Below are 26721 nucleotides of genomic sequence, written 5' to 3'. Positions count from 1 at the left end.
GGCAGGGAGGCAGTTGGGGATGATCAGGCTGGCAGGGGGGAGGAGGGGAGTTAGGGGCGATCAAGCAGGCAGGCAGGTGAGCAGTTAGGAGCCAGTGGTTCTAGATTGAGAGACAGATGTCCAATTGCTGGTTTAGGTCTGATCCAGATACAGTCGGACATCCCCTGGGGGTCCCGGATTGGAGAGGAAGCAGGCTGGGCTGAGGGGACCTCCCCCCATGCATGAATTCCATGCATCGGGCCTCTAGTATATAGACTGAGTGGCCAGATCATTATTATATCTAAACACATAATAATCTGGCCACTCAGTATGTGTGTGTGTGTGTGTGTATTTATATATTAATTTGTGCATGGGTGGGGGTCCGGCCATCTTGGCCAGAGGGAGGGAACATGGGTGGTTGGCCGGCCTTCCTGCTAGTTGAACTCCTGGTCAAGGGGGAAATTTGCATATTAGCCTTTTATTATATAGGATCTACACTGAGTGGCCAGATTATTATGCGTTCAGAGATCATAATAATCTGGCCACTCAGTGTATATAAAAACCAAGTGATTGAACAATGGGATGACTGGAACGACTGTTCGCTATGACGAGCACTTTGGCGGCCAACTGGCCCAATTGTACCTCCCAACCTCCCCTGGCCCCTGCCCTCAGCCGGCCCCACCCCAGATTGCCCCTACATCATGGGCAGAGCCGGCCGGCCAACCTCCCGCAGTGCCCCCTCACCAGCCTGGCCCTGATTGGCCCCCATCTTGTCAGGCCATCTGGACCACACCCATGCACAAATTCGTGCACTGGGCCTCTAGTCAATACATAAAATTGAGATATAATTCATTGGAAAATAATGTGAAATACCTTTTGTTATAGTAAAAGCCAATATAAAGTTTTATGAGTTCACTAAATGAAAAGCTAAAAGGAGACAATAATCTATGTTGACTAATGTTTCATTTATTGCTTGAAGTTAAATAACAACAGGTTCAGATAGCTACTATTCTTTAAAATCTTTAGTAAGACAAAACAACATTGGTGAATAATTTATAATATTCACTAACTAGCATTATTTTGCTTTAACAGAATACCTTTCTTCTTAAAAAATATAATTTAAACTGGTTCTTGTTATAATTCAAAATATCTAATAATATAATTATTTCTAAGTAAAATTTAATTATTAGCTTGCTGAAACAAAGCCACTGTAAAAGTACTTTTCCTAAAGTTACAATATAATAGAAAAATAAATAAGTCCAGTTATTTTGTTGTGAAATTTCAACAAAACTGATCAAATACAAGAGAAGTAAACCAGAACAATTATTATCTACTTTTACAAATAAAAAAGCACGCTTTATAATTAGGTGTCTTTGTAATTTGTCTTACTAATATTAAGAGCACTTTCTTGTTTTTAGAAAATATCATCAAATATTCCCAGAAAAGACTTCATTTCGTCAGCTTCATCATCAGGATGGTACCTACTGGGGGGAAAAAAGCAAATGTAAATGTAACTATTATTGTAACACAATTTATTTAAAAATATATAATAAATAATGTAATAAATACAAAATGGATAAACTTGAAGAATGCTGAACTTAATATATCCAGTGAACTTCAATATGCATAACCTTGTGGGAAATCTTGTGGTGGAAAATTAAACTTCATACACTGTCAGCTAAGTTTCTTAGATATATATTTAAACATATTAGAAAATAATGTCATTTAATCAATATATCTTAGAATTTGACTATTCAAGAGGTAGGGGAAACTGCTACAGTTACTCATAAAAATAAGCAGTAGTGGGTCATTCATTAGACTTAATGTAACTTTTCCCTATTGAATATGTAGAATTATGAAAGAACTGGTTGGCTAAAATATAACTTGAACTTTTGAAATATTAGTTGATCTCATTTGGGTTTCTTATTTATTTATTTATTTATTTATTTATTTATTTATTTATTTATTTAAATTACTACAATATTATTGACTATATTCCCTATGCTGTACTTTACATCCCCATGAGGTGATTAGCTCACCAAAGATCTAAAATTTCAATGTCTTTAAGTAAATAAAATAACCAAGGAAAAGAATGCTGAGTTTCTCGTAAAAAGTTTTATTGGTATTTTGATATGTCTTTAAAGGGCTCTTACCTGAAATCCATTTTGTTTTTAGGTTCATTGTTCCTAACAAAGAAATCCACTTTCTTGGCAAAATTTGATGAATTTGATCTTTTTTCAGAGTGAGGAAAGCATAGCCTTTCGATCACTGGTGACAGACTTTGTTGTTTTCCTTTTTGTAAATGGACCTATATTTTGAGTTTTAAATAAAACAGCCATCATTGAAAGTTTAACTATTCAAATAGAGTTTAAAAGAAAAACAATGTAATACTTTAAAAAAGTATTTGCCCCAAATAAAAATAAAATAAAATAAAATAAAGGAAAAATAAAAAATGCTTCTTACAATATTTGTATTTTCATCTTGATGAGGAAATGTTGTCATGGAGGATGCACCAAACATGGATGTAGCAGAATTTAATAAATAAATATCTGGCTTCTCATGTGATGAAACAAAACTAAAAATCAAAGTTAATTATCTGTAAAATATGTCAAATAAGATAAACCATTCTAATTTAGATCAGTGATTCTTTGGGGAATATTATTGAAGTTTACCATATTTGTCACCATTAAGATTGATGCCCTATTAGACTCATGGAGACTCGGTGTACCTCCTTTCCATTGGAAAAAAACAACACACATATATATCCCAAATTAGGTAAGAATACTATTTTAAAGAGTGATAGAAATAACCACTCAACTGTTTTCTTTAAAAAAAAAAAAACAGCCTCATGCTTTATTGTTTTGATCTAGCAGTCTGTAAATCTTTTCTAGATTTCCCTTTTAATCTTCTTTCCTTATACTGGTCTCAGTGTGGACAGGCATTTCTAGTTACCTTCCTGTGTATAACTTTATACTAGAATTCACCTTTAATCTTCTGCATTAAATCCATTCATTAAAAAACACTTGTTATTTGCTTCCATATGTCAGATATTGTACTAGGATCTGAGAATAAAGTGATAAAGAAATCCTCAGGGAGTTACAGTTTAGTAGAGGAACAGACAATAAGTAAATACCTATCATTCTACAAATCCCTAGAATGATTTTTTTGTGATCAAACTGTTTATCCAGTGCTTAATAATCTTAGATGATACCTTACTGCCTACTATGGAGGTAAAAAACTAGAAGCCCCTAGGCTACATCCAAACTACAGACATTAGAATTATTACTTTTGGAGGAAAGTGCTAGAGATTATCACATTTTTTAAAATTACTTGTCAAAATTACAAGTCAGGAGATGTCACATAACATTTTAGATGCCAAGCATTTTATTTTTTAAATTAGAATATTTGACAACACTAGACACTCATTTCCTGCATAGCAATAGGAAGAGCTGAGTAGTGGTTTCTGTTTTTAGATGGGATACTCCACAGTTGGCTTTGAGTCACCAAGTCATGAAGACAGGTTGAGTCTGTAACCTACCAGATACAGGACAGGTGCCTAATATGGCATTTAAGGTTCTTCACAATCAGACCTCAGCAATCTCAGCCTTAATGCTGTGGCCACACAGACTACACTTTATTGACCCTTGAGCATAGGATGCCTTTTAAAACTTTACCCCTTGCACTTGCTTGTTCTACTTGCAATGCCTTATTGAACTCCTATTCAGCATTCAAGTCCTGTGAAAAATGAAGATTCCTGGGCTCCAGTCCCAGAGACCATGACTCAGCAAGTTGAGTGTGGGGCCCAGGAGTGTGCATTTTAAACATCACCCCCTACGTGATTCTGATGCAAGTGGTTTGACAACAGCACTTTGAAAAACACAGCTCTGAGATTAAGAGGATTTAGTTTGACTAATACTTTACAGCTTCTCTGACATCTTAAGACTTGATGCCCATCTCCAATTACATGTCAGGAGAATATAAAATTGTAAATGTTATACAAACTTGTATTCCAAACCCAAGTTCTAAAACTTGCCTGTTTGACATTTCTCTATGGAATTTGCTCTCTGACTCTTGGAGGCATAGTTCACTTTCCCTGGTAGTTGAACTCAAAGTGTTTCCAAATCCTATATAAAGAGATAACATTTTGAAATAAAATGCCCGGAAACAGCTGAATGGAGCTTTTCACAAGATCTACAAGGGCTCACTTTTTGCAACAGATATAACCTGGCTAAGGAAGGAATGCATAATTCTTCTCAGTAATAAAATTCCATTTGCATAGCGAAATAAGTGAACAAAGCTGAGAGAGTAAAACCAAAAATATGTAGGGTAGCTTGTTAGTGACTATATTAAAAAGTCTCTAAATCACTATTATTTACTTACTAGAGGGCTGATGCACAAAATTTGTGCAAGGGACTTGGCCCTGGCAGCCGCAGTGGCTTGCCTCGACCCTCGCAGCTTCATCTGGGAAGTTTCGTCCAAAAGGACGTCTGGAAGGTTGGCTGGCTGTCTGGTCTAATTCGCATATTATGCTTTTATTATTATAGATTTTTAATTCATGTGAATGATAAAATTGAAGTTCATTCAATATTTTCAATGGTCTACATGTAATTAAGTTAATTAAAATGTTTCTATGCACAGAAAACATATTGTAATTCATTTTCCCAGTGTCAAAGCTATGTCCTCATAGGATTAGGCTGCCTTGAATGATCAGTATAAATTGCTTCTTACTTGCAGTACTCAGTGACTTTTAATTTTGAGGTAGGGACCAATAGCTGTCTTGTAATATAGGAAATTGTGTCTACTGACCCCATGTTGGAGATTTTTCTGGTCTATGTTGTGAATGTGATCAAATCCTATTCCTTTTGAAAGCAGTATTAGCTCTTTAGGTAATTCTTAGAACCCTGAAACAATATTTCAACTTCTATTTGCTTCCTTAAGAAAGCCCTTTTAAAAATAGGACTGGGGTGGATACATTAAGAGTCAACTCTAATCCTGAGGAAATGATTTCCCTCATTGCAGCCATCATAGGAGAGACCATTTCCATCTCACTGTCGCGTCATACACTTACCAAGATTTTCACTTCACTGTTTTAGTGAGAAAGAGTAAATGTGCCAGTAACTCAATGAACCAAATCCCATTACTTTTGGATTGAATAGATTTAAATACAATATTCAAAGCAAGAGAAACAAATACTTTCATATTTATTTATACCTGATAAAGTTAATAGTTCTCCTAGAAATAAAAGTTATCTTTTTAAAAAATATATATTTTATTGATTTTTTTTACAGAGAGGAAGAGAGAGGGATAGAGAGTTAGAAACATCGATGAGAGAGAATCATCGATCAGCTGCCTCTTGCACACCCCCTATTGGGGAGGTGTTCCCAACCAAGGTACATGCCCTTGACCGGAATCAAACCTGGGACCTTTCAGTCTGCAGCTCTATCCACTGAGCCAAACTGGTTTTGGCTAAAAGTTATCTTTTATTTTCTTTGCTAGCAGATGAATACTTTTAGAAAGAAAATATTTTTGAACCAAATATTAGCAGACCATGTGTGATCTTAGAATGGAGAGCTGGATATGAGAAAAAATTGAATAAGCAATCTGAATTTGAATTGGGTCTTTAACTAAAGAGGGGAACAACAGAACAGAAAAAGCTCATTTGCATGCTATCCTTATGGAATGACCTCGACCCTGTCCTTGGGAGGAGGAAATGTTATCTGTGGAAGGGTCAAATTTTCAGTTCTGCTAAAAATTATAATCTTAACAAACCAAAGCTAATTAAGCAAGCAAATTTAAAAAAAGACAAAAAAATTAGTCCCAGAAGCTGAACTGAAAAACATTCAAAGAATTTCTCAAGAAATTATTTCATACTAACATACAATTTTACCTGATGTTTTTGTGTTCTTATCAGCTGAAAAGCTAGTAACTTCTATGAAGTTTTCATCATCAAAATCATCCCAAACTTCATTTTCCAATTCGAAGTTCACATTAAAAACTTCTGAAAATGGAGAGTTGTTTTTATCCACATGTATCAAATTCTGGTTTTTAGATGCAATAAGATTTCTGTTAAACAGCACTGCTTGAGGGGCTTTCTCATTTGAAGTTGTAGAATAGATCCAGCTAGAAAAAATCTGCCATGTGTATGTATAAGAGTGTAGGTACTTTTTAAACTATATTATCTACTGATCTATCAAACATATCAAGTATGAAACAGAGGCCTTGAATAGTAGTTTTCAAAAGTATTGGGTCAAGCATTATTGAATACTGTATTTAACCAATTCTATTCACTCAATTATGCACACTGATAGTTGAACTAACTTTAATTTTTAATGGACTCTTGTAGATTGAAAAAATTTTCTATCTTAATTCTTATATGAGAATAACCCACTCCAAGCTAGGGTTATTATTGGAAAATGGTCTTCCTCTTCTCCCTACAAGTTGATTTTGAGTATTTTTATGAAGTATATTTGTTCAAAATATGTCCTAATTTTTCTCCTGCTAAAAAAATCGTTAGTGTTATACATTGTTTGAAGGCTGAGCTTAGAGCCAGACTATCTGAGTGAAAATTCCACCTTCCTCATTTACTAGTTGTATGATCTTAGACAAGAAATTTAAACCCTCTAAGCCTGGTTTTCTCCTCTGTGGAATGATAATAATACAATATCTACAAGACAAGATTGTTACGAGGACTAACTGTTTTCTCTTATGCAATTTTCCATGCCAGTGTGTTAATAATTGTTTAATGACTGCTTCTCCAAAAAGTATGAATATACTAGTACAAACATATATGTTTGTTTTATGTATTATATGTATTATAAGCAAAGGATGTGCAGGACACAATTTTCAAATAATAAAATATACAGCATGCTTTATTATAAGTTCCATATATCTAATTGATTCTCACTGAATGTTTTCATTGAGTTTTGCCAAACTCTTTCACCTGTGGTTGCAACTGACAAGTGAATGTAGTTCTCACATGAATGTTGTTTGATATTTTTGTTGACATTAACAAATAGGATAAAAGTTAAATAACAAAGACATATGTTGGGACTTTACCTCTTCATCCACTGACTCAAGCAACTTCTTTGCTGAAATTGATTATATTTTTCAAATGCTAGATGAATACTCCCTCAGTTTTTTTGTGCTATTCACAATTCAATGACTACAGATACAATACACTTCTAAATTTAATTTGTACTATTAACATTCTCTTCATCATTTTCTTAAGTCTAAACAACAAACAAAACAATAAACCAAGCCTTGATTTGTAGTGTTTGCTGATTTCCATGGTATAAATACTTCCACTATGGTTGATTTTAAGTTATTAACATAACATCATTGAATGCAAAGTTGGAAAAGAAAAAAAAGGCTAACAGCACCCTATTGTATAATATTTTCACTATATATACAAATATAGAAGCAAAGAATCTCAAGATCACAGATAATAAAATGTAGTAGAATATGATGTGACTAGTTTTGAGTATTTATAGCCTTTGTTTTTAATATTGCATTTAATTGAAAGTTTATATACAATTAAACTTTTAACAATAGTTGAAAGATTTCCAAAATTTTAATAATAATCTCTCACTAGCCAGTACAAGCTTGCTCCAATCACTGCTAAGCTTCCTTCATTTAAAGATTCTCTATCTTCTTCTTTACCTTTGCAAATCCTATTTTGCCCTTCAACTGCACCTACAGCTACAGTTTACAATTTTCTACTTTGTCCTTAAACTTCACCTACAACTATAGTTCCCATTATTCTGCACATTGGTATACATTCACAATATAGTATGTCCTAAAAATAGAAGTAGGTACTAAGTGCCTAGAGAATAGAACCTAAACCTACAACGGCAGTCAGAGTAAACACCTTTCAGATAGTACATAGTAAGAAGGTAGCATTGGAATTTGAACTTGATAGAATTTTATGATTATGGATTAGGGCAAGAAAGAAAGTCAAGATTTTCCATGAAGGGAGAACAACATGTGAAAAGCATAGTAGTATGAGAGACAAGAGAATGCTTGGAAAACTATATGTTTTCATATTTTATGGAACACAAAATAGAAGGAGAAGGCAGGGCCCACTGAGATTGCAGACAGTTAAGTGTGAGATTGTGTTAAAGCTTGTTTGATGTTAAGCAATTCACTTTATTTTCCTAATAGGCAGTGAATATTAAAAATATTTTAGCAAGAGGCTTATATGATCAGGTATGCCTATTAGATCACTTGAAATAGTTATGAATTAGAGGATGAAATTGGAAGCCAAGAAAAAAGTTAAGAAAGCCACTGCAATAAGTGAGAAACAATGAATATTTTAGCTAGAGTAGGGGTGTCGAACTCAATCAGAGAAGGGGCCAAAATCTAAAATCCAGCCTAAATCGCGGGCCGAATGGTTTACTGAACAGTCATAAACTGACAATGTCATAAACTGACAGCGGAGTGCAGTGATGACAGCGTGGTGCGGGCCACATTGCAAGGCCTGGCGGGCTGGATTTGGCCCGCGGGCCTTGTGTTTGACACATGTGAGCTAGAGTATCAGCAGAAGAAACAGAGTGGAAAAAATAGATATAAAGATGTTTAGGTGGTAAGATACATAGGACTTAGTGATTGATTACATGTGAGGTAAGATATCTAGGCTGTTTTTTTTTGTTTTTTTTTCCTGCCTTTTAACAGCTTGGAAAATAGAGTTCTTTCATTCAGCTAAGGAAAAATGAAAAGAAGCAGAGTGAGGTATAGAGAAAATAGAAAGAAAGAGTTCAGATGCTGACATGTTAACTTTTAGGTGGATATGTCTAGAAAGGCAATGCATAGATGGGTCAGGAACTAGACAGAAAGATCTAGATGGGAGTATAGATTTAGAAATCATCCAATTATAGTTAGTAATTGAAGACATGGACTTAGGTGACATTGCCTAAGAAAGGTTTATAAAGTGAGAACAAACAAACAAAAAGAACCCTTTTGCAACATCATCAGAAAGAAAAGCCCAAGCAGTTGCAGAAGTAAAAGGAGACCCAATTTTGAGAGGTATAACCGAAACCAAAGGAGAGACTTCCAAAAGGAAGGACAAGACCAGTGTCAAACACTACAAAGCTCAAAGAAAAGGAAAGTTGAAAGGAGTTCATTGAATTCACGTAGGAGGTCACTTAAATGATCTGAGAAAAAGCGTTTCAAAAGAGTGATGGATAACTTAGATTTTAGTGGATGAAGAGTGATAAGGAGGTAAGGAAGTGAGCACAGTGAGTATAAATTGCTCTTTCAAGAATTTTTGTTTCAATGGGAAAGAAAGAGATAGAGAGTATAAAGACTAGTGATTCTGTTTTTTGTCTGCCTAGCATGCTTTTCTTTCTTTTAGTAGGAGTATCTTTCTTGTCCTTTGAGGAAACTGCCTCCAACATTCCATGTGATGCTGATGAGGATGTCAATCATTGCACCCTGGCTTCCCCAGGGCCACGGGGGTGGAACACATGACCCAGTCTCCAGGGTGCAGGGAATGTTTAAAGCAAGAGTGGGGAACATCCAGCCCGAGGACCATATAAGGCCCAAGAAATGATTTGGTTTGGCCCTGCCAAGGGATTAGGGGTGAGTTAATTAAACGTTTGACCAAATATAGTAGGCTAATTTTTAAGTTGATAATTTTGTATGGCCAGGAAATTATGTTTAGATATCCCAATGGCCCTTGGCAAATAAAAAGGTTTCCCACTCCTGGCTTAAAGAATGAACACAATACTCAAATGAGGCCAGTTAGGATGAACTCTGGTCTGCCAAAGCTAATAGGGAACACTGTATTTTTTTCTGCTGAAGTTGTTAAACTGAGAAATTGTGATTTGGGGGCATATTACCATGTGAGAAATCCCATTTAAAAAATAAAGCCAATTAGTAATCAGGATATCTAAATAAATGAGTGAAAACCAGAGGCACGATGGGATCGTTTGAATGCCTGGATCTAGCAAGATTAAAGCCAGATGCCTGTCTGGACTTAGCTTACATGAGATAATTAGTTTCCTTTTTTTAAAATATAATTTCTAGAAGTCACATACAACCAAAAAGGCCATAGCTAGTTGGATGGGACACGGAGCTGAAGAAGAAAGAGACTTGAGCATATTTATGTGCTAAAGAGAAAGAGACAATATGGAAGTGAGCTTGTAAAAATGTGGGGAAAAGGAGGAGGATAAATGGTCTCTAAGTCCCAAGTAAGATAGGTTTGGAAAGATTAAGATTGCCAGTGGAGAGTTAAACCTTGAATAGAAGAAAAGATCATTCTTTTAAGACAAATAGAAAGTTAATGATGGGTCAGAGAAAAAGAAATATAGAGTTGTGGGGTGGAAAGTTGAAAGAGCTCACATATTATTATCTCAATTTTTAATTCTTCACTGATAACTAAAAGTCAACTTCAATTTATAGAAATGGCATTGGACTGGGAATCAAAATATATGGATTCTATTTCTGGTTCTGCTATTAATTAGATGTGATTTTTTTGGTTTTTTTTTGTTTTGTTTTGTGTTTTTTTTTATTTTTTATTTTTTTTAATAAATTTTTATTGTTCATATTATTACAAATGTTCCTTTCCCCCCCTTCTCACCCCACCCTCTGTCCTTTCCCCAACCCCATTGTCCTCATCCATAGGTGCACAATTTATGTTCAGTCTCTTCCCACATCTCCCTCTCCCCTTTTCCCCAAGAATCATCAGTTCACTCCCCTTCCATACCTCTGATTCTATTATATTCAACAGTTAATATTGTTCCTCAGATTTTTTTTTAGTTTCCTTGGTTTTTAGATTCACTTGTTGATAGTTACGTATTTGTTGTTCATAATTTTTATCTTTATTTACTTTCTCTTCTGAAAGAACCCCCTTCAGCAATTCATATAATTCTGGTTTGGTGGTGATGAACTCCTTTAGCTTTTTTTTATTAGTGAAGCTCTTTATCTGACCTTCGAATCTGAGTGATAGCTTTGCTGGATAGATTATCTTTGGCTGTAGGTTCTTACTATTCATCACCTTGAATATTTCTTGCCATTCCCGTCTGACATGCATGGTTTCTGTTGAGAAATCAGCTGACAATCGTATAGGTGTTCCTTTATAGGTAACTACCTGCTTAGCTCTTGCTGCTTTTAATATTCTCTCTTTGTCTTTTGCTCTTGGAATCTTAATTATGATTTGTCTTGGTGTGGTCCTCTTTGGATTCCTTTTATTTGGAGTTCTGTGTGCTTCCTGGACTTGTAAGTCCACTTCTTTCACCAGGTGGGGGAAGTTTTCTGTCACTATTTCTTTCAGTATGTTTTCGATATCTTGCTCTCTTTCATCTTCTAGGACCCCCATAATTCTGATGTTGGATCGTTTGAAGTTGTCCCAGAGGTTTCTTACATCATCTTCAATTTTCTGGATTCTCTTGCCTTCTAGCTTCTGCAGAGGAGTGTCTTCTGGCTCTTTATGTTCCAAATCTTTGACTTGATTCTTGCGATCTTCTATTCTGTTTTTAGGACTCTGTATAATATTTTTTATTTCAGACAATGTATTCTTTATTTCTTGTTGATCCCTTTTCATATCCTCATAGGTCTCATTTATTTTATCGGCCTTTTCTAGGAGACTCTTGAAAAACCTTATAAGTGTGGTTTTGAACTCTATATCCAGTCGCTTTTTGTCCTCCATTTCTTTTGTTTGTGATCTATTTGGTTTAGGCATTTTCACAGGCAGCTTTCCTGATGGGGCGGGGTTTCAGGGTGGAGCCTACAGCCTTGGCTTCCGTCAGCCCCGCCCTATGCGACTCCTGAGACTCAGGGTCCTTCAGTACTTGTTGCAAGCGCCTCTGAGAGAAAGGTGCCCTCGATTTTCGCCTGCTGCCAAACTGTCTATGCTATCCCCCAATGAGTCCGGTATTGGGGTTCAGTTCAGTTGGAAGTGGAGTTGGAGGTGGCGTTCAGAGCTGTCTGGAGCCCCTGTCTCCTTCCCGTCAGGGCAATCCCGCGGCACAGCCGGCCGGCCCTTCTCTGCAAGCACTGTGCGCGCCTCCGGGACCTCCTCTCGCCGTTCCCTGGAGTTCCGCCTTACAGCCCAGCTCCCTATGGGTGAGCCTGGGTCCCCAGGGTCTGGCCTAGAATTGGGGTTCAGAGCAGTTGGAGCTGGGCCCAGCACAATCGGAGCTTTTCTCTGCTTCCCGCTTGGGAACGCCAGCCAGGCACTCAGCCTCCCCCTCCTCTCCGGCTCCGTCCTCTCCGCGCGCCGCGTGTCTCCGTACCTTAGGCTTTTACAGCTCCTCCGCGCTTCCTTCTGGTTTTCTCCTTGCTTCTTGTTGTAGGATTTCCAGTCAGTCGACTTTCCTGTAGTTCTGGGTAATGTCCATTTTATATTTTAGTTGTATTTTATTGAAATTGTTGTGTGCGGCTGCGGCTAGTTGCCTACCCGAGCAGCCATCTTGGATTCTCCTAATTAGATGTGACTTTGGACAAGTCATTTAAACTCTCAAAGTCTTAGCTTCCACCACGGTAAAATGAAGAATTAAAATTGTATGATTCAACATGCTTTCTCATAAAATTTCTAGCATTTTTCTTTTTCCCTTTTTGAAAATGAAATATAGATAGTAAAACTTGCTATGTTTTTCTAAAAACATTCTTAAGAGCAGTATTTGAATAGATTTATAGTATGTTTTGTCACTAAAGGCTAATGTGTGAAAAGTATAATTATACAATTATTAATAATAATAGTACCAAATACTATAAGAGTTTTACATACATTATCTCATTTAATGCTAAAATACAACCAGATGAGGGTATCAAGAAAAATGTGTAAGTATACTATAAAAGGCTACACAACTAAATGGCAGAGATAGAATATATTATATAAATCTTTCTTTCAAAAGAGGGGTAGTCGCTGCGGGGGAGGGGCAGATAGATGGTGGATGTGGTCATGGGCAGAGAAAAGTGCCAGGAGCAATGCCTCCTGTCACTGCCCCTTGTCCTGCATCTGGGTCATCATGAAGAGTTCGCCCTGCCCGAGGTGTCCAGAATCAACCAGGAAGTGCTCTTGCTCAGGGCTAAGGCTATGAAACTCTTTGTTCAATATCTAGCCACCTATTCCTACAGACCTGGCAGTGGAAAAGAAAAGAAAGCACTTAGAATGTTTTATCAAATACTGCAGAAGAATCAGAAACTTTCCAGTTTCTTGCAGACATATTACCAAAGAAGATACCAGCTAGTACATATCTAAAAATACTTAAGTAGAAGAGAGAAGAGGAGGAGGAGGGGAATAACAATGATGATGAAAGTGGTGATGAAGCAGAATCCTAAACCCAAAATGAAAAGCTTTTCAAATCCACCTCGTGAAAAGGATCCTGGATTAGCCCATCCTCATTCTCTGCACCTTTCAGAGGTTTCAGAGATACTGTGCTCCCCCCTGGGATGCAGGGCCTGATGCACCTACACCACAATGCCCAGAAGGAAAGTTGTCAGGCCCACAACGAGGTTGGAGGAAGCGAAGAGAGCTGTCTGTACAGCCAAAGACAATTCTGCTTAACTTTCATTTAGGGATGGAATTCGAAGAGCTTCTAAATACCAGTTATGTAAAAACAACTAAATTCAGTTTTAGCTCAATGCAATTTATGTTACATTTTGTTTCATTGGATGTAGTATGTTATGTTTACATTTTTGCATTTCAATAAAATTTGACTGTCTAAATACTGCATTTTGAACTGTAAAGAAAGTTTTTTTTTTAATTTAAAGTTGTATATATAGATCTAATTTTAGAACCCTCTATTATTCTGATGCCTTCCTTATTACCTGTGACACCTTAAATTGTAAAATTTAAAAATAAGCATTTCTAGCATTTTTATACCCAGAGAAAAATTTCAAGTCAAATCATAAATCTAAAAAGAAATATTACCTCTGAATAAGCATATTATTTTTAAACATTTTAGAACCTTTTGTATATTGAAGATATCTCATTTACTGTTTCTTTCTTTACACCCGTGGTAACTTTTTACTATCCACAAGAGAAAACTGTAAGCTCCACATTTTTTCACATTGGGTAAATTTCTTATCCTTTTAATCTTTTTTTAATTATGTCATTTACATCCAGTAAAAGCATCCTTTATGTTCAATCTGTTGATTGTGTAAGCAAGCAGTCAGTTCTATTACCCCAAATATTCCGACATACCTTTCCCCCTATTCCCAGGCAACCACTGATGTTTTTTGTCTCTCTTGTTTTTAAAGTTTATTTTTTAAATTAAAAAAAAAAGCGGGGGGGGGGGGGGAGAGCATTAAGCAACACAGTTATCATTGGAAGTTAAAGTATCATGATGAGACTTTAATATCATATATAAATTGGATTTGGAATAGTGGGTAGAAAAGAAATAAAAGTAGTAAAAACAACATAAAAGTAAGTACAGGGAAGGATAAACTCTGCTATGCAGTACACGGAGTAAATTAGAGGGCTATATGTTGAAGGCAGATAAAAAATAAGAGGGTTGAAAATCTTATGCCTTCTAAGCATGTTGAAATGATGTTCAGGCTTTGAACAAATTGGGAAAATGCTCTAGGTGAGGTCAGGGGATTCTTCTTAACCTTATATTGGGCCTAATGGTTATCATACTGTCTTAAGAAGTGATGGGAACTTCAGCCCCTACTTACTTAAGATCATAAATTAGGGCTATAAGAAGCATAATGATAGCTTAAAGAAAAGTGTGGCAATAGATATGAAATTATTTTCAGAAAACCCTACACTTATCATTTCTACATACAGCTACTGAAAAACAACTCTATGGCCAGGATTATTTCTCACATGTTTCAACAGACTGGTTATTAAACATGACCCAGAGAAATAATGGTCTCAATAGCAGGATACAGACTAATGATGAACTAGTCACAATATTGAAAAATGTATATGCATTATTTCATTAATTTAATGACAAACACTGATAAAAAACAAACCTAGATTACATACCAACTATATCCTACAAATTAGATTATATTCTTACTAGAGGCCCAGTGCATGAGTTTGTGCACCTGTGGGGTCCCTTGGCCTGGCCTGCAGGGATCAGGCTGAAACTGGCTCTGCAATATCCCCCAAGGGGGTCCCAGGTTGCAAGAGGGCGGTTTTCGAGTGATGCACACCGGAATTGAGCTCCCTCCTCTCTGGTTCTGGGTGTGTCACCTAAAAATTGCAGCTGCCAAGTCACCGCAGCTCAGCAGCTCCTGCATTGAGTGTCATCCCCCTGGTGGTCAGTTCGTGTCATAGCTCCTGGTTGACTCATCACTTAGGCTTTTTATATATATACATATATCACAGAAAATTTAAGAACCACAGGTTTTAGAAATATTAAAGGTCACCCAATTTAATCTCTTAATTTTAAAGCCAAGACCCAAAGAAATTAAATAATTTTCCCAAGGTCACACAGTCATTTTATAAAATTGGACTAGTTTTATAAACACAAAATTATTTTAAATAATTCTAAAGATATATAAAAAAATAGTTCAGCATTTTAATACTTTATGTCAGGGGTCCTCAAACTTTTTAAAGTGGGGGCCAGATCACGGTCCCTCAGAGAGCTGGAGGGCCGGACTATATGAACTACTAATTCCTACTGTAACACCTCGGCTGCGCTCACTGCCCAAAAAACCTGGCGGGCCGGATCAGACTCCTCTGCGGGCCGCATGTGGCCTGCGGGCCATAGTTTGAAGACCCCTGCTTTATGTATTCAGAGACCCATTTTTCCTCATATTATCTTTAAATAAAAATAGTCAACACTATATAGGGAAGATCTTTTTCTTAATCCTAAGACAGATATAGTAAGACCATCTCAAATAACAGACCCAAAGAATTTAAAATTGGTTCAATAACCCAAGAGAAAAATGTTGCCAAATTTATAATAATGATTTCAGATGTTGATTTTTCAATAACATTATTTGTTAATCCAAAATAATGATAAATCATATTCTCTCTCAAATCAATATCAATGGTAATTTACCTTTGTCTTGATAATCAGATGGTTCTTGTTGAACATTTGAACAGATTTCATGCTGATCCCTCTGCTCCAGCATAGATAATTCAGGTGTATTTAAATATTCTGACCTTTATAAAGATAAATAAAACTGTAAAAATTCTTTAAAAAATAATGAAATTAATCTGACTCTGAAGAAATACTTATTCATATAAATAAATAAAAAGGGATAGTTCATTCACTCAACATTTCTATGATAAACTGTACCAGCCTGGATAGTAAAAAGCAAAAACAGGTTTTAATGGAATCAAGAGGTAGACATCTTTATATGCCCCAAATATGTAGATTATCTGCTACCTATGTATAGCCTTAAAAATCTGTTGCTAATGCTATTTTCTGTTAGGAAAAAAAGCTAGGATCTTTTGAAGTAGTGTTGGTACCTGTTCTACATGAGTTAAGTATATTAAATATCATCCCTACCTATAAAATTCCCTTATCTGAATGGGAAATGACATATACTATGCTATGTAGACATCAAAACACAGGTAAAGAATGCTGACTTATTAACTAGGAATACGAGCATCAGTTATTTCATCTATAAAATGGAATAAAATATCTCATGTTAAGGGCAAAAGACATAATATATAAAAGTAAAATATTTTAATTATAAAGTATTTTGTAAATATGAGGTATTATTAATATACAGTGGACTACTAAATAGAAAAGATTAGACTTTGTACACAAACATGAATTCTCTTTTTAAACTATACTCTTGTCTCCTGTTAAATTTAGAGGGCAAACAGAGTCTGATAGAATGACATATAAGATGGATAGTTTCCCAGGGAAGACATTATTCAATGAATGTCAAAGTATTCTTTAACTGTAGAGTTCTAAGTAGTGTAGGGTCTGAAAGATAATGTAACTCTTATAATGTCATTACCTTATGTAACCAAATTATTACCATGATTTGAAAGTAGTAGTGACTATCTTTCTCTGAGTAAATGACTACTTGGAGAAATAGAGTTTATTATGAATATTTTACAAATATATTTATACCTTGATACACTAGGAAGAGAAGCTTTTGGAGTAAAACCAAACTCCTTAAGGTCCACACTTTGAAATTTATTCATTTGCATCTATTAATGAAAAAAAAAAGAAAAGGTTTGACTACCAATTTCACATCAACATCTTTAACAAATGAGCCAAATAGTAAAATTCCTGCTGGTAAATATAGACCAAAAATCAATGAATTATGAAACTCAGGTTAGTTCTCAAAATCATATTTCCACCTTAGCCCCTTCTTAAATGTAGATATTCTTCAAGGTCCTTTACTAGGAATTCTTCTCACTCCACAAATTCTTAAAAATTTCATCTACTCCCATAGATTCAGTGATTATCTACATGTGAATGACTCTCAAATCTATATTTCTAGCTTAGCTTTTTCTCCTAATTTTCAAATAGTTTTGACCGGCTATCTGTAAAAAAAACTTTAGTTAGACATATTGCAGGCCTCTGAATTCACTATTTCCCAAATTGAACTTACAGTGTCTCTACACCTCCAAGCTTGCTTTTCCTTTAGAGTTCCTACCCCAATGAGGCCCTACATTTTTTTCAGATGCTTAAGCCAGAAAGTTGGGCTCCCTCATAACCACTTAAGTACCAAGCTAGTTGATTCTATCTATGAAAATATTTTATATTTCTCTCCATTGCTACTTGCCACTACACTAGATTAGGCTGCCATCTTGTTGCATTATTGTAAAACCCAACTAATGAATCCTTATGTTCCTTTTGTATCATTCACTAATCCATTCTCTACATCGCATACATAATAAACTTTATCAATTGCAATTCTGATCATGTCACTGATTAAAGTCCTTCAATGACTTCCCAATACTTTCAGGATAAAGTCCAAGTCCTTAAAATAGCAAAACAGATGTTTATGATCTAGCTTCTACTTACTTTTCCAGTTTCATCTCTCTCCACTCCCCCATCACTTATAACTGAAGTCCAGACATTGTATTACTTCAATTTTCTAACTGAAGAGATCTCTAGCTCTTTCTCAACTCTGAAAGACCGAGTATTCTCTATGTCTAGAATACTTTTTTATCCCTCTCTACCAACACCCTGGTGCCCACCTCTTCATACTTGCCTTATGCCAATATATCCTTTAGGTCTCACTCACGTTTATTAAGAATATTTTCTTGACCTATCACATATAAAGTAAATATACTTTTTATCTAAGTGCAAGTTATCTTACACTTCTGCCACAGAATCACCTATCATACTATACTGGAAAAGCCCATTTACTTAGCTATCTCTTTCACTCAACTGAGAACTAGAGCTAAAACTGTCTTATTCACCACTGTATTTTAGCACCTATCATAGTGCTTGGCATATTTTTGGTGCTCAATGACTATGGAAAGGAAAAAAAAGAATATGGAATAAATATGAAAGAAAAGAAAGAAAAACTTGAGCAGCTAAAAAATTCTCTCAGATGGTAGTAATTTCAAACTGCATGCCTCTCCCTGTTTCCCAATATTCCTCTTGATTTAGTCTCATGATTTAGGATCTTCATTCTTATACAAGCCCTAGGAAAGAAATAGCCAATCTGTTATTTTCTTGACTTGGTTATTTTGCTGCCTGACCCATTATTTTGCCCTGGCTATGATGCCTTAGGCTTAGAATAAGTCCGCTAGTGACTAGCCTATCCAGCAGTAGGAACTCCCATTTCTCCATTATTTGGAAGGGAGGCTCTTGCTCAGTACTCATCTAGGTGCATGAATCAAAATCAGCGCAGCCTTCCCAGCCCAGTACAGCACAGACCAGGCAGGAAAGGGCAAGAATATCTAGTTTTAATTATTGAACCAAGCCAAGCTACAAATTCCTCCTTTCTGAAAACAAAACAAAACAAACAAACAAACAAAAAAACTAATGAGGGAAGAGTCTGTAAATATGTCCCAAATGTGTACTTACAGATTGATTATTAAGAACTACAATCACTTTTCCTTTAAAAACAGTGTTATGAATAATGGTAATTTTCCTAGTCAAACCCTCAAGTACACTGTGGCTACCTACTTAATTGATACTCAGTAAAGGAATATTCATATATATTTAATTATAGAACAAGGGATAAATGCTATTAAAACTAACCTTAAGACGTTTAACTGGAGGAAGAGATGAAAAAGCATTTCTGTTTCTTAAATCAGATAAATATGAAGAAATTGCTGACTCTTTCATTTCTGACTTCTGTGCAACTCCAGTTTTACCTATGAAAAGAAATATATATAAGGGTGGGGGTGGGGGCGGTGAGGGCATGTGCCAGGGGGTAGTGGAGGCCAGGGAAAGATCAATGGGGGAAAAAAGGAGACATATGTACTACTATTTGTAATACTTTAAACAATAAAATAAAAAAAATAAAGAGCATTCATACTAAAAAAAAAAAAAAAAGAAATTATAGATTCTTTAGATTAAACTTTAGGTATTGTTCGTAGAAAACAAAATTTCTTTAAAATTTCTAATCTAATCTAATATTTACTTTTTTCATGTTGCCCACAAGAGAAAGAAAATTATTTGTTACAAAATGCATAATTGAAATATCACAAATAATTAGAATGTTATTACTATTTATCAAAAACCTTTCAATTTTTAAAACCTGAAATAAACTTGTGTTATGGAACTCACAGCAGTCATGTCCACAAGTCTGTTTGTTTTTACAGTGATGATTACATTCTCGGTTCCCAGGTTTTTTGCAGGTAGTCATTCCTAAATTAATATAGGATAAACAAATCCATTTTTACTACATCTATTATAATGAATTTAATATAATTAAGTTATAATAGGCCTCTCCTTTCAAACAATATAAAAAGACTATGATTTTTTACATTTCCTCCAATATTAACCCATTTAATATGTAATTTTTACAAAGACAGTTCTGATAATAGTCCTGTCCCACTATTATGGCAACACAGCTTTTCACAAGCAGCACTGAGCATCTTTAAGCCTTTGTTAATTTCCCTGAAATAGAGTAAATCGGCACTTCTTGTCCTGAATGAGATAATGAATAAGGGTGGAGTTTTGAAACTTGTGCTGCTTTGTATGTAAGCCTAAAGAACTAGGAAAGAAACAAACCTCATGGCATTTTGATGCCATCACTCATAGCTGCTAGGAGATAGGACACCACACATATTTAATAGATGTTAAAATAAGTGCTTTAGGGGTATGAGAAATTTTATATAAATTCATAGAAAGGAGAGATTGCTTCCAACCTGATCCCCCAAACTAGAATTAATATATCTGAATATGTAATTTATCCACTTATTATACTTAAATAGTTTTTTCTTGATCTCAGTTCTCACTAGTAACAAGGAGGAAGGGAGAAATATTTGAACTGGTCCTTGAAGGACAGAAAGGACCTGGACTGAGAAGGGGAACAAAGGGAGATGTCCCAGGGGAAGGACATGTTATCCAAAGGCAGCAAACTACAAATGGTAGAAACAAAATCAGTTTACTTTTGCTAGAGAATAGATTTTAAGTAAACTAAAAATGTAGATAGTAAAGAGCTTTGAAACCTTTACAACCTTTTTTCACCTTTTACTCTTCATTTTTAGTGTCTTTGCTACATCAGCCTTTTTCAATGATAATACTGTGTACATATAGCGCCCTAGAGTAAATGAATAACCTGCTCACTACCATAGTCCTCAAGGTGAGGACTAAGCAGATCAATGTATTGGGTACCAATTAAGTAATAAAACATCCCTGGCAACTGGAAGCTAATAGCTGAACAATACTGTTCCCAATTGAGCATAAACAACTTTGGAAGAACATAAACAACACTCAGATGAGGCCACCCTGACTGTAGAAGACAGAGAGACCACCGTGCCGTTATTTCTAAAACTGGGATACTAGTAAGGACCCTCAAGAACCCGAAAAATAACTAAACACCCCCCTCTTCTGGTTGACACAAATGACTACTGTTTCTTTAATCCCTCAATCTCCAAGATAAAAAATACCCAGATATCCAACACTCCACTTTCTGAAAGCACCTAATACAGAACTGACCCCTGCTTTCTCTAAACCCTTCTAAGAATCACCCAGCACAAGTGGAAATCCTAAACTCCTCAACTCCCCGAGATGACTCAGTTCTGCCACTGCTATGCTCTTCAACACCAAATTCCCTCAAATACAGATGTGCTTCCAGCAATCTTTGGTTTAAAGGTTTTGAAATTGTACTCTACAAGGAAGGCTATGGCTTGCAAAGTTTTCTTGATCTTCTCTCTCACAGGGCCAGCTCAAACCACAACTAATCATGGAGCTCTATCCTAATCAGCCCATCTGATTTCATTTCCCTTTGAGCACCTTTGGCATTTTCTTTGTCCCTCTCTGCTTACTATATGCTGACTTATATTTACATAAAAAAAAACACAGTGCTGACTTATATTTACATAAAAAACTAGAGTAAGAGAACATGAGTTCTAATATGGGCTATTATCTGTAAAAAATAGAGATTAAAAATAATACCTGTTCTGTTTACCTCACAGAGATGACAAGATAAAATCAAATATGTGAAAGCACTTTACAAATCAAGGGATAAATATATTAGTGTATATGTTATCACTACTATTACATAATTAAAGCTTATATAGTAATTATAAAATTAAAATTGTTCTGAATGCTATAAAGGAGAGTGGTACAATGCTATTTGTTAACAGGGGATCTGTCCTGGTCAGTTCCTTAAGGAAGTGACAACTGGGCTGAGGAGTAAAAGTGGGAGTTAACAAGGCAAAAGATGGGAGAAAGTGTGTTTCAGACAGAATAACAGGTGCAAAAGCTCTATGACAAGAGAAAGCACTGAGAAACTGAAAGGTCAATGTGGCTGAGCTCAGGTGAGAGAGAGAGAGTGTAAGAGATGAAACTGTAGTAGAAAGGTCAACCTGTATTTGTAGGGCAACAGCTCCACCATGGCACCTGGCAACGCACATGGGCCATACAGGCAAGGCTCACCTATGTACAGAACGCCCTCTGATTCTATGTGGGCCATGTCAAGATAGGCATTCATGAGAAGTTAAAAGTCATTTTTTATCTGCCTCCTTAGCTTGAAGGAGGCTCTCTTGCAGTTTTCATCTACCTTCTGATTCCAGTAAGGCAGTGTTTCCCAAACTTCTCTCATGATGAGAATCACCTGGTGGAGTTGTTAAAATACAGATTCCTGAATCCCAGCTAAGAAGTGCTAAACTAGAATTTTTGGGAACATATAGGTAAAATTGTATACGTAACAACTCCACCAGGTGATTCTCATCATGAGAGAAGTTTGGGAAACACTGCAGTAAGGCATAAGAACTTTTCACCTCACCCCTTTCAGGGACAGCTGCAGGCTATAAAACCACTTAGCTGCAACCTAGGGTTGACTCTTTAAAAACAAAGCAGCCTACCATTCTCATCACATGCCCCCTCCCAGAAAGCAGTTGATACCTTGCTGATCTTGTTTTACTGGCTAAATATTAAACTGTCTAAATCTATTTGGGTCTCTTGTGTCCTTAAATAGCCAATTCTATGGAGGTGAGGCAAGTCTACATAACAGCTGTCACCACACAGCTACTTAGGGACTGACTGACCACCTGACAGTATGGAACCTGTTAATGTTTTGAATCTTCTATTCTAAAAGCTATGGGGAGCCACTGAAGTGTTTTAACCAAAGAAGGGACATGTTTGAATTTGCATTTAGAAAAAAAAATATCTATGGAGTACAATAAGGAGAATGGATTTGAGAGAGGACAGAGTGGATGCAAGAAAACTAGTTAACTTACATGTGGAATCTAAAAAACAAACAAAATTGAAACAGACTCATAGATATAGAGAAGTGGCTGGATGGTTGACAGAGGGGAGGAGGATTTGGGGTTGGGTGAAAAAGGTGAAGGAACTAAGAAGTACAAATTGGTAGTCACAAAATAGTCACAGAGATGTTAATTACAGAATAGGAAATATAGCAAGTAATATTGTAATAACTATGTATATAGTCAGGTGGGTAATTAAAATATAATTATCTACCACTATACTGTACATCTGAAACTATTACAGAATATTACTGAATGTAAACTGTAATTAAAAATATAATAAATAGATAAATAAAACTAGTTAAGTTACTGCAGTTATTTAAGCAAAAAAAATTAAAAAAAAAAGAAAAAAGAAAGTGACTCAGTCTAGGTGGTGGGAGAAATACAAAGAGAATGAACTGATTTGAGATATATATAGAAGGTAAAATATATTTTATGGAGAATTGCTGTCCCTTAAGTTTTATTGCCTTCCTTTTAGTCCAGCAATATCTACCTTAAGTTTAAGTTCATTTAATATTTCAAAGATAAAGACAAATACATGGAAACACTTCACCATTTATTCTCCCTTCATAGATACTTCCTTTCTAGAGGCCTCCGCCTTCCTCCTAATGCAATCTAGGCCTGTCCTACAGTTGTCATCCTGAAACATCCTTTCATTAAACTCCTGGACTGACTCTACTATTCCTAGATTCTTTGACTTTTCCTTTCTTGGTTAACTGCTTTGTTTTCTTGTGCTCATCCCCAAACTGCCCTAGAAAGGATATGTGACAGTTAAACTTCCTGAATCCTTGAATATATTAAAAAGTATCTTTATTTTTCTTTCAAACTTAATTAAAAGTTTGGCTGGATATAGGACACAGAGCTCAAAATCATTTTCTCCTGCATTTTAAGTCTGTTGTCTTCCAACATCCAGTGTTCCTAATAAAAAGACTAATACAACTTTAATTTTTATTCCTTGGAAGTATTTATGATTTTCTCTTTATTTGTGATGTTCTGAAATGTTACAATTAAGTCTTCTTTGTATTGTATATCTTCCTTCATTCATCCTAACTAGCACTAAGTCTTTTTGATGTGCAGATTTGTTTCATTTCAAGTCTACAAAATTTTCATAAATTATGTCTTCTGATTTGTTTCTTCTCTCTTTATGGTAAACTTATTAGTCAGCCATCAGACTCCTAGGTTGCTCCCTTTGTCTTTTATTTTTTGTCTCCTTGTCTTTTTGCTTTCATTTAGTTTGTACTGACTTTTATCTTTTGGCCCTCCAGCTAGGCTATTTTTTTTCAATCATAGTTTTTATTTTCTTGTACTTAATCTTATTAATAGCTTTTTTTCATGGCATCCTATTTTGTTTTATGATTGCAATTTAATATTTAATTTCTCTGAGGTTATTAATTAGTTTATGTTACATTTTATTACATTCCTGAAATATCCTGTTGCTCTTTATCCAATTTGTTTTATTTTGGGCTTTCTTTCATATGTTCCAGATTTCCCTCAAGTGTCTCTTCATCCTTGGCTGTCTGTCTATAAGGCAGTCCTATTAGAGCTCCATTTTACATATGAGAAAATTAATTCATACATAGGTTAAGTAACACAATCAGGACTATGCAGATAATAAATAACAAATTTGAGACTCTAATTCTGGCAGTCTAATTCCAGAGCCTGATCACTCAACCACCCTGCCTTCCTAGTTATACAGCTGCCTTAGTTTTCCAGAGAAAATGCATTTACTTTATTTAGGGAAAGAATCTACTGTTTTGGGGGTGGGAAGACTAGGAGGAAATGGCTGTTTCACAAAAAGGGATAGAGAATGCTTCATCCCTTAACCCAAGGACTTCTAACAGCTGCATTTCTAAACATTACCACAAGATGGTGCACAATGACTACACACATTTGTAGAGATTCTGGGACTCCCCAAAATTTCAAACCACTGTTACCAAGTCTTGTCTGGAATTAAGACTGTACACAAGTGTTTTTATAGAATTATAATATATGGACATTACCTAAGTGACAAAAACTTTTTACTATATTTCTGTTAGAAATGAATTTAGGAAATGTAAGTGCTCCCCTGCTTCCACTCCCCTCCCTATCTCCTGCAAATTGTCTGAATTTGTCTTAGCAAATAAAAGCTTACAGAGATTGATAACTCAAAAAATAAGGTTTAAAAAGATAACTGACCTAAGTTAAGCTATACTCTCAGGTATACTGTAAAGAGATTGCATATTTCATCACTATCATAATCTGAAATTCATATTTTTATAGTTTTGTCACATATTATGTTAAATTACATATAATTAATGAATGTTTTAAAGCCCCCAGTTCCAAGTACTTAAAGTAAAATAAATTTATTTTTATTTTGTCATTATTTTATTATTATTTTTAAATCTTTATTGTTCAGATTATTACAGTTGTTCCTTTTTCCCCCCATCGCTCCCCTCTGCAAAGTTCCCACCCCACCCTATGCCCTTACCCACCCACCCGCTTTTCCCATCCATAGGTGTACAGTTTTTGTTCAGTCTCTTCCCGCACCCCCCCATAACCCTTCCCCTGCCAAGGATTGTCAGTCAACTCCCTTTCTGTGCCCCTGATTCTATTCTATTCACCAGTTTATTCTGTTCATCAGATTTTTTATTCACTTGATTTTAAGATTAACTTATTGATAGATATGTATTAGTTGTTCATAATTTTTATCTTTACCTTTTTCTCCTTCCTCTTCTTAAAGAATACCTTTCAGCATTTCATATAATACTGGTTTGGTGGTGGTGAACTCCTTTAGCTTTTTCTTATCTGTGAAGCTCTTTATCTGCCCCTCAATTCTGAATGATAGCTTTGCTAGGTAGAGTAATCTTGGTTGTAGGTTCTTGCTATTCACCACTTTGAATATTTCTTGCCACTCCCTTCTGGCCTGCATAGTTTCTGTTGAGAAATCAGCTAACAATCATATGGGTACTTCCTTGTAGGTGACACTTTTTCTCTTGCTGCTTTTAATTTCTCTCACTGCTTTTAATTTTGCTCTTGGCATTTTAATTATTATGTGTCTTGGTGTAATCCTCTTTGGATTCCTTTTGTTTGGGGTTCTGTGTGCTTCCTGAACTTGTAAGTCTATTTCTTTCACCAGGTGGGGGAAGTTTTTGTCATTATTTCTTCTAATAGGTTTTTAATATCTTGCTCTTCCCCTTCTCCTGGCATCCCCATAATTCAGATGTTGGTACTCTTGAAGTTGTCCCAGAGGCTCCTTACACTATCTTCAAATTTTTGGATTCTTTTTTCTTTTTGCTTTTCTGGTTATTTTTTGCTTCTTTGTATTTCAAATCTTTGACTTGATTCTTGTGATCCTTGAGTCTGCTGTTGGATCTCTGTATATTATTATTTCAGTCAGTGTATATTTAATTTCTAGTTGGTCCTTTTTCATATCCTCAAGGGGCTCACTAAATTTATTGGCCTTTTCTAGAAAATTCTTGAAAAAAAATTCTTATAACCATGGTTTTGAACTCTTTATCCTCCATTTCTTTCATTTGTGACCTGTTTTTGTCTCCGCATTTTGGCTACTTCCCCGTGTTGATAGAGTGGCTTTGTGTGCTAAGTGTCCTATGGGGCCCAGTGGCTCAGCCTCCCCAGTTACCTGAGGTGGACACTCTTGGTGCACCCCTTTGAGGGCTGTGTGCCTTGATTGTTGTTGGTATCACTGGGAGGAATTGACCTCCAGGCCAATTGGCTGTGAGGATCAGCTGTCTACAATGGGAGAACTTCTGTACTGGAGACACCCGTAGGAGGCAAGATTTGCTTCAGTGGGGCTTTGGTGCTCACTCAGTCTGCTTCCTAAATGTGTCCCTTATGAATCTAAGGAGTTGTAATATGGATGGTCCCACTCTGACAACTGGGTACACTGGCTCTTGGATCTCCAAGGAGGTGCTAATTTAGCCTCTGCCTGAGGCCACCCAGTAGGAGCTAGAGAGAGATCTGCAGATTCTTCTCCTTTGTTTGGGTTT

General features: G+C 35.8%; 1 protein-coding gene across 1 annotated transcript in view; it reads right to left on the bottom strand.

The window, feature by feature from the left end:
- Nucleotides 1-1328: 1328 nt before the first annotated feature.
- HFM1 (helicase for meiosis 1) overlaps nucleotides 1329-26721 on the bottom strand; it is a gene marked incomplete at its 5' end in the record, with an annotated part of 82544 nt that continues 57151 nt past the window's right edge. Inside the window, 9 exons of the mRNA XM_084873378.1 lie at nucleotides 1329-1463; nucleotides 2133-2287; nucleotides 2443-2554; nucleotides 4013-4103; nucleotides 5867-5977; nucleotides 15933-16036; nucleotides 16962-17041; nucleotides 19056-19171; nucleotides 19587-19667. Of these exons, the coding sequence (XP_084729504.1) occupies nucleotides 1394-1463; nucleotides 2133-2287; nucleotides 2443-2554; nucleotides 4013-4103; nucleotides 5867-5977; nucleotides 15933-16036; nucleotides 16962-17041; nucleotides 19056-19171; nucleotides 19587-19667 (920 nt within the window). The 3' untranslated portion in view covers nucleotides 1329-1393. The remainder of the gene's footprint in view (nucleotides 1464-2132; nucleotides 2288-2442; nucleotides 2555-4012; nucleotides 4104-5866; nucleotides 5978-15932; nucleotides 16037-16961; nucleotides 17042-19055; nucleotides 19172-19586; nucleotides 19668-26721) is intronic.

This window comes from Pipistrellus hanaki, assembly GCF_964339955.1.
Source record: "Pipistrellus hanaki genome assembly, chromosome: 2".
Taxonomy (NCBI): domain Eukaryota; kingdom Metazoa; phylum Chordata; class Mammalia; order Chiroptera; family Vespertilionidae; genus Pipistrellus; species Pipistrellus hanaki.
Note: the sequence above shows the minus strand (reverse complement) of the source record. Positions and strands in the feature narration are given on the sequence as shown.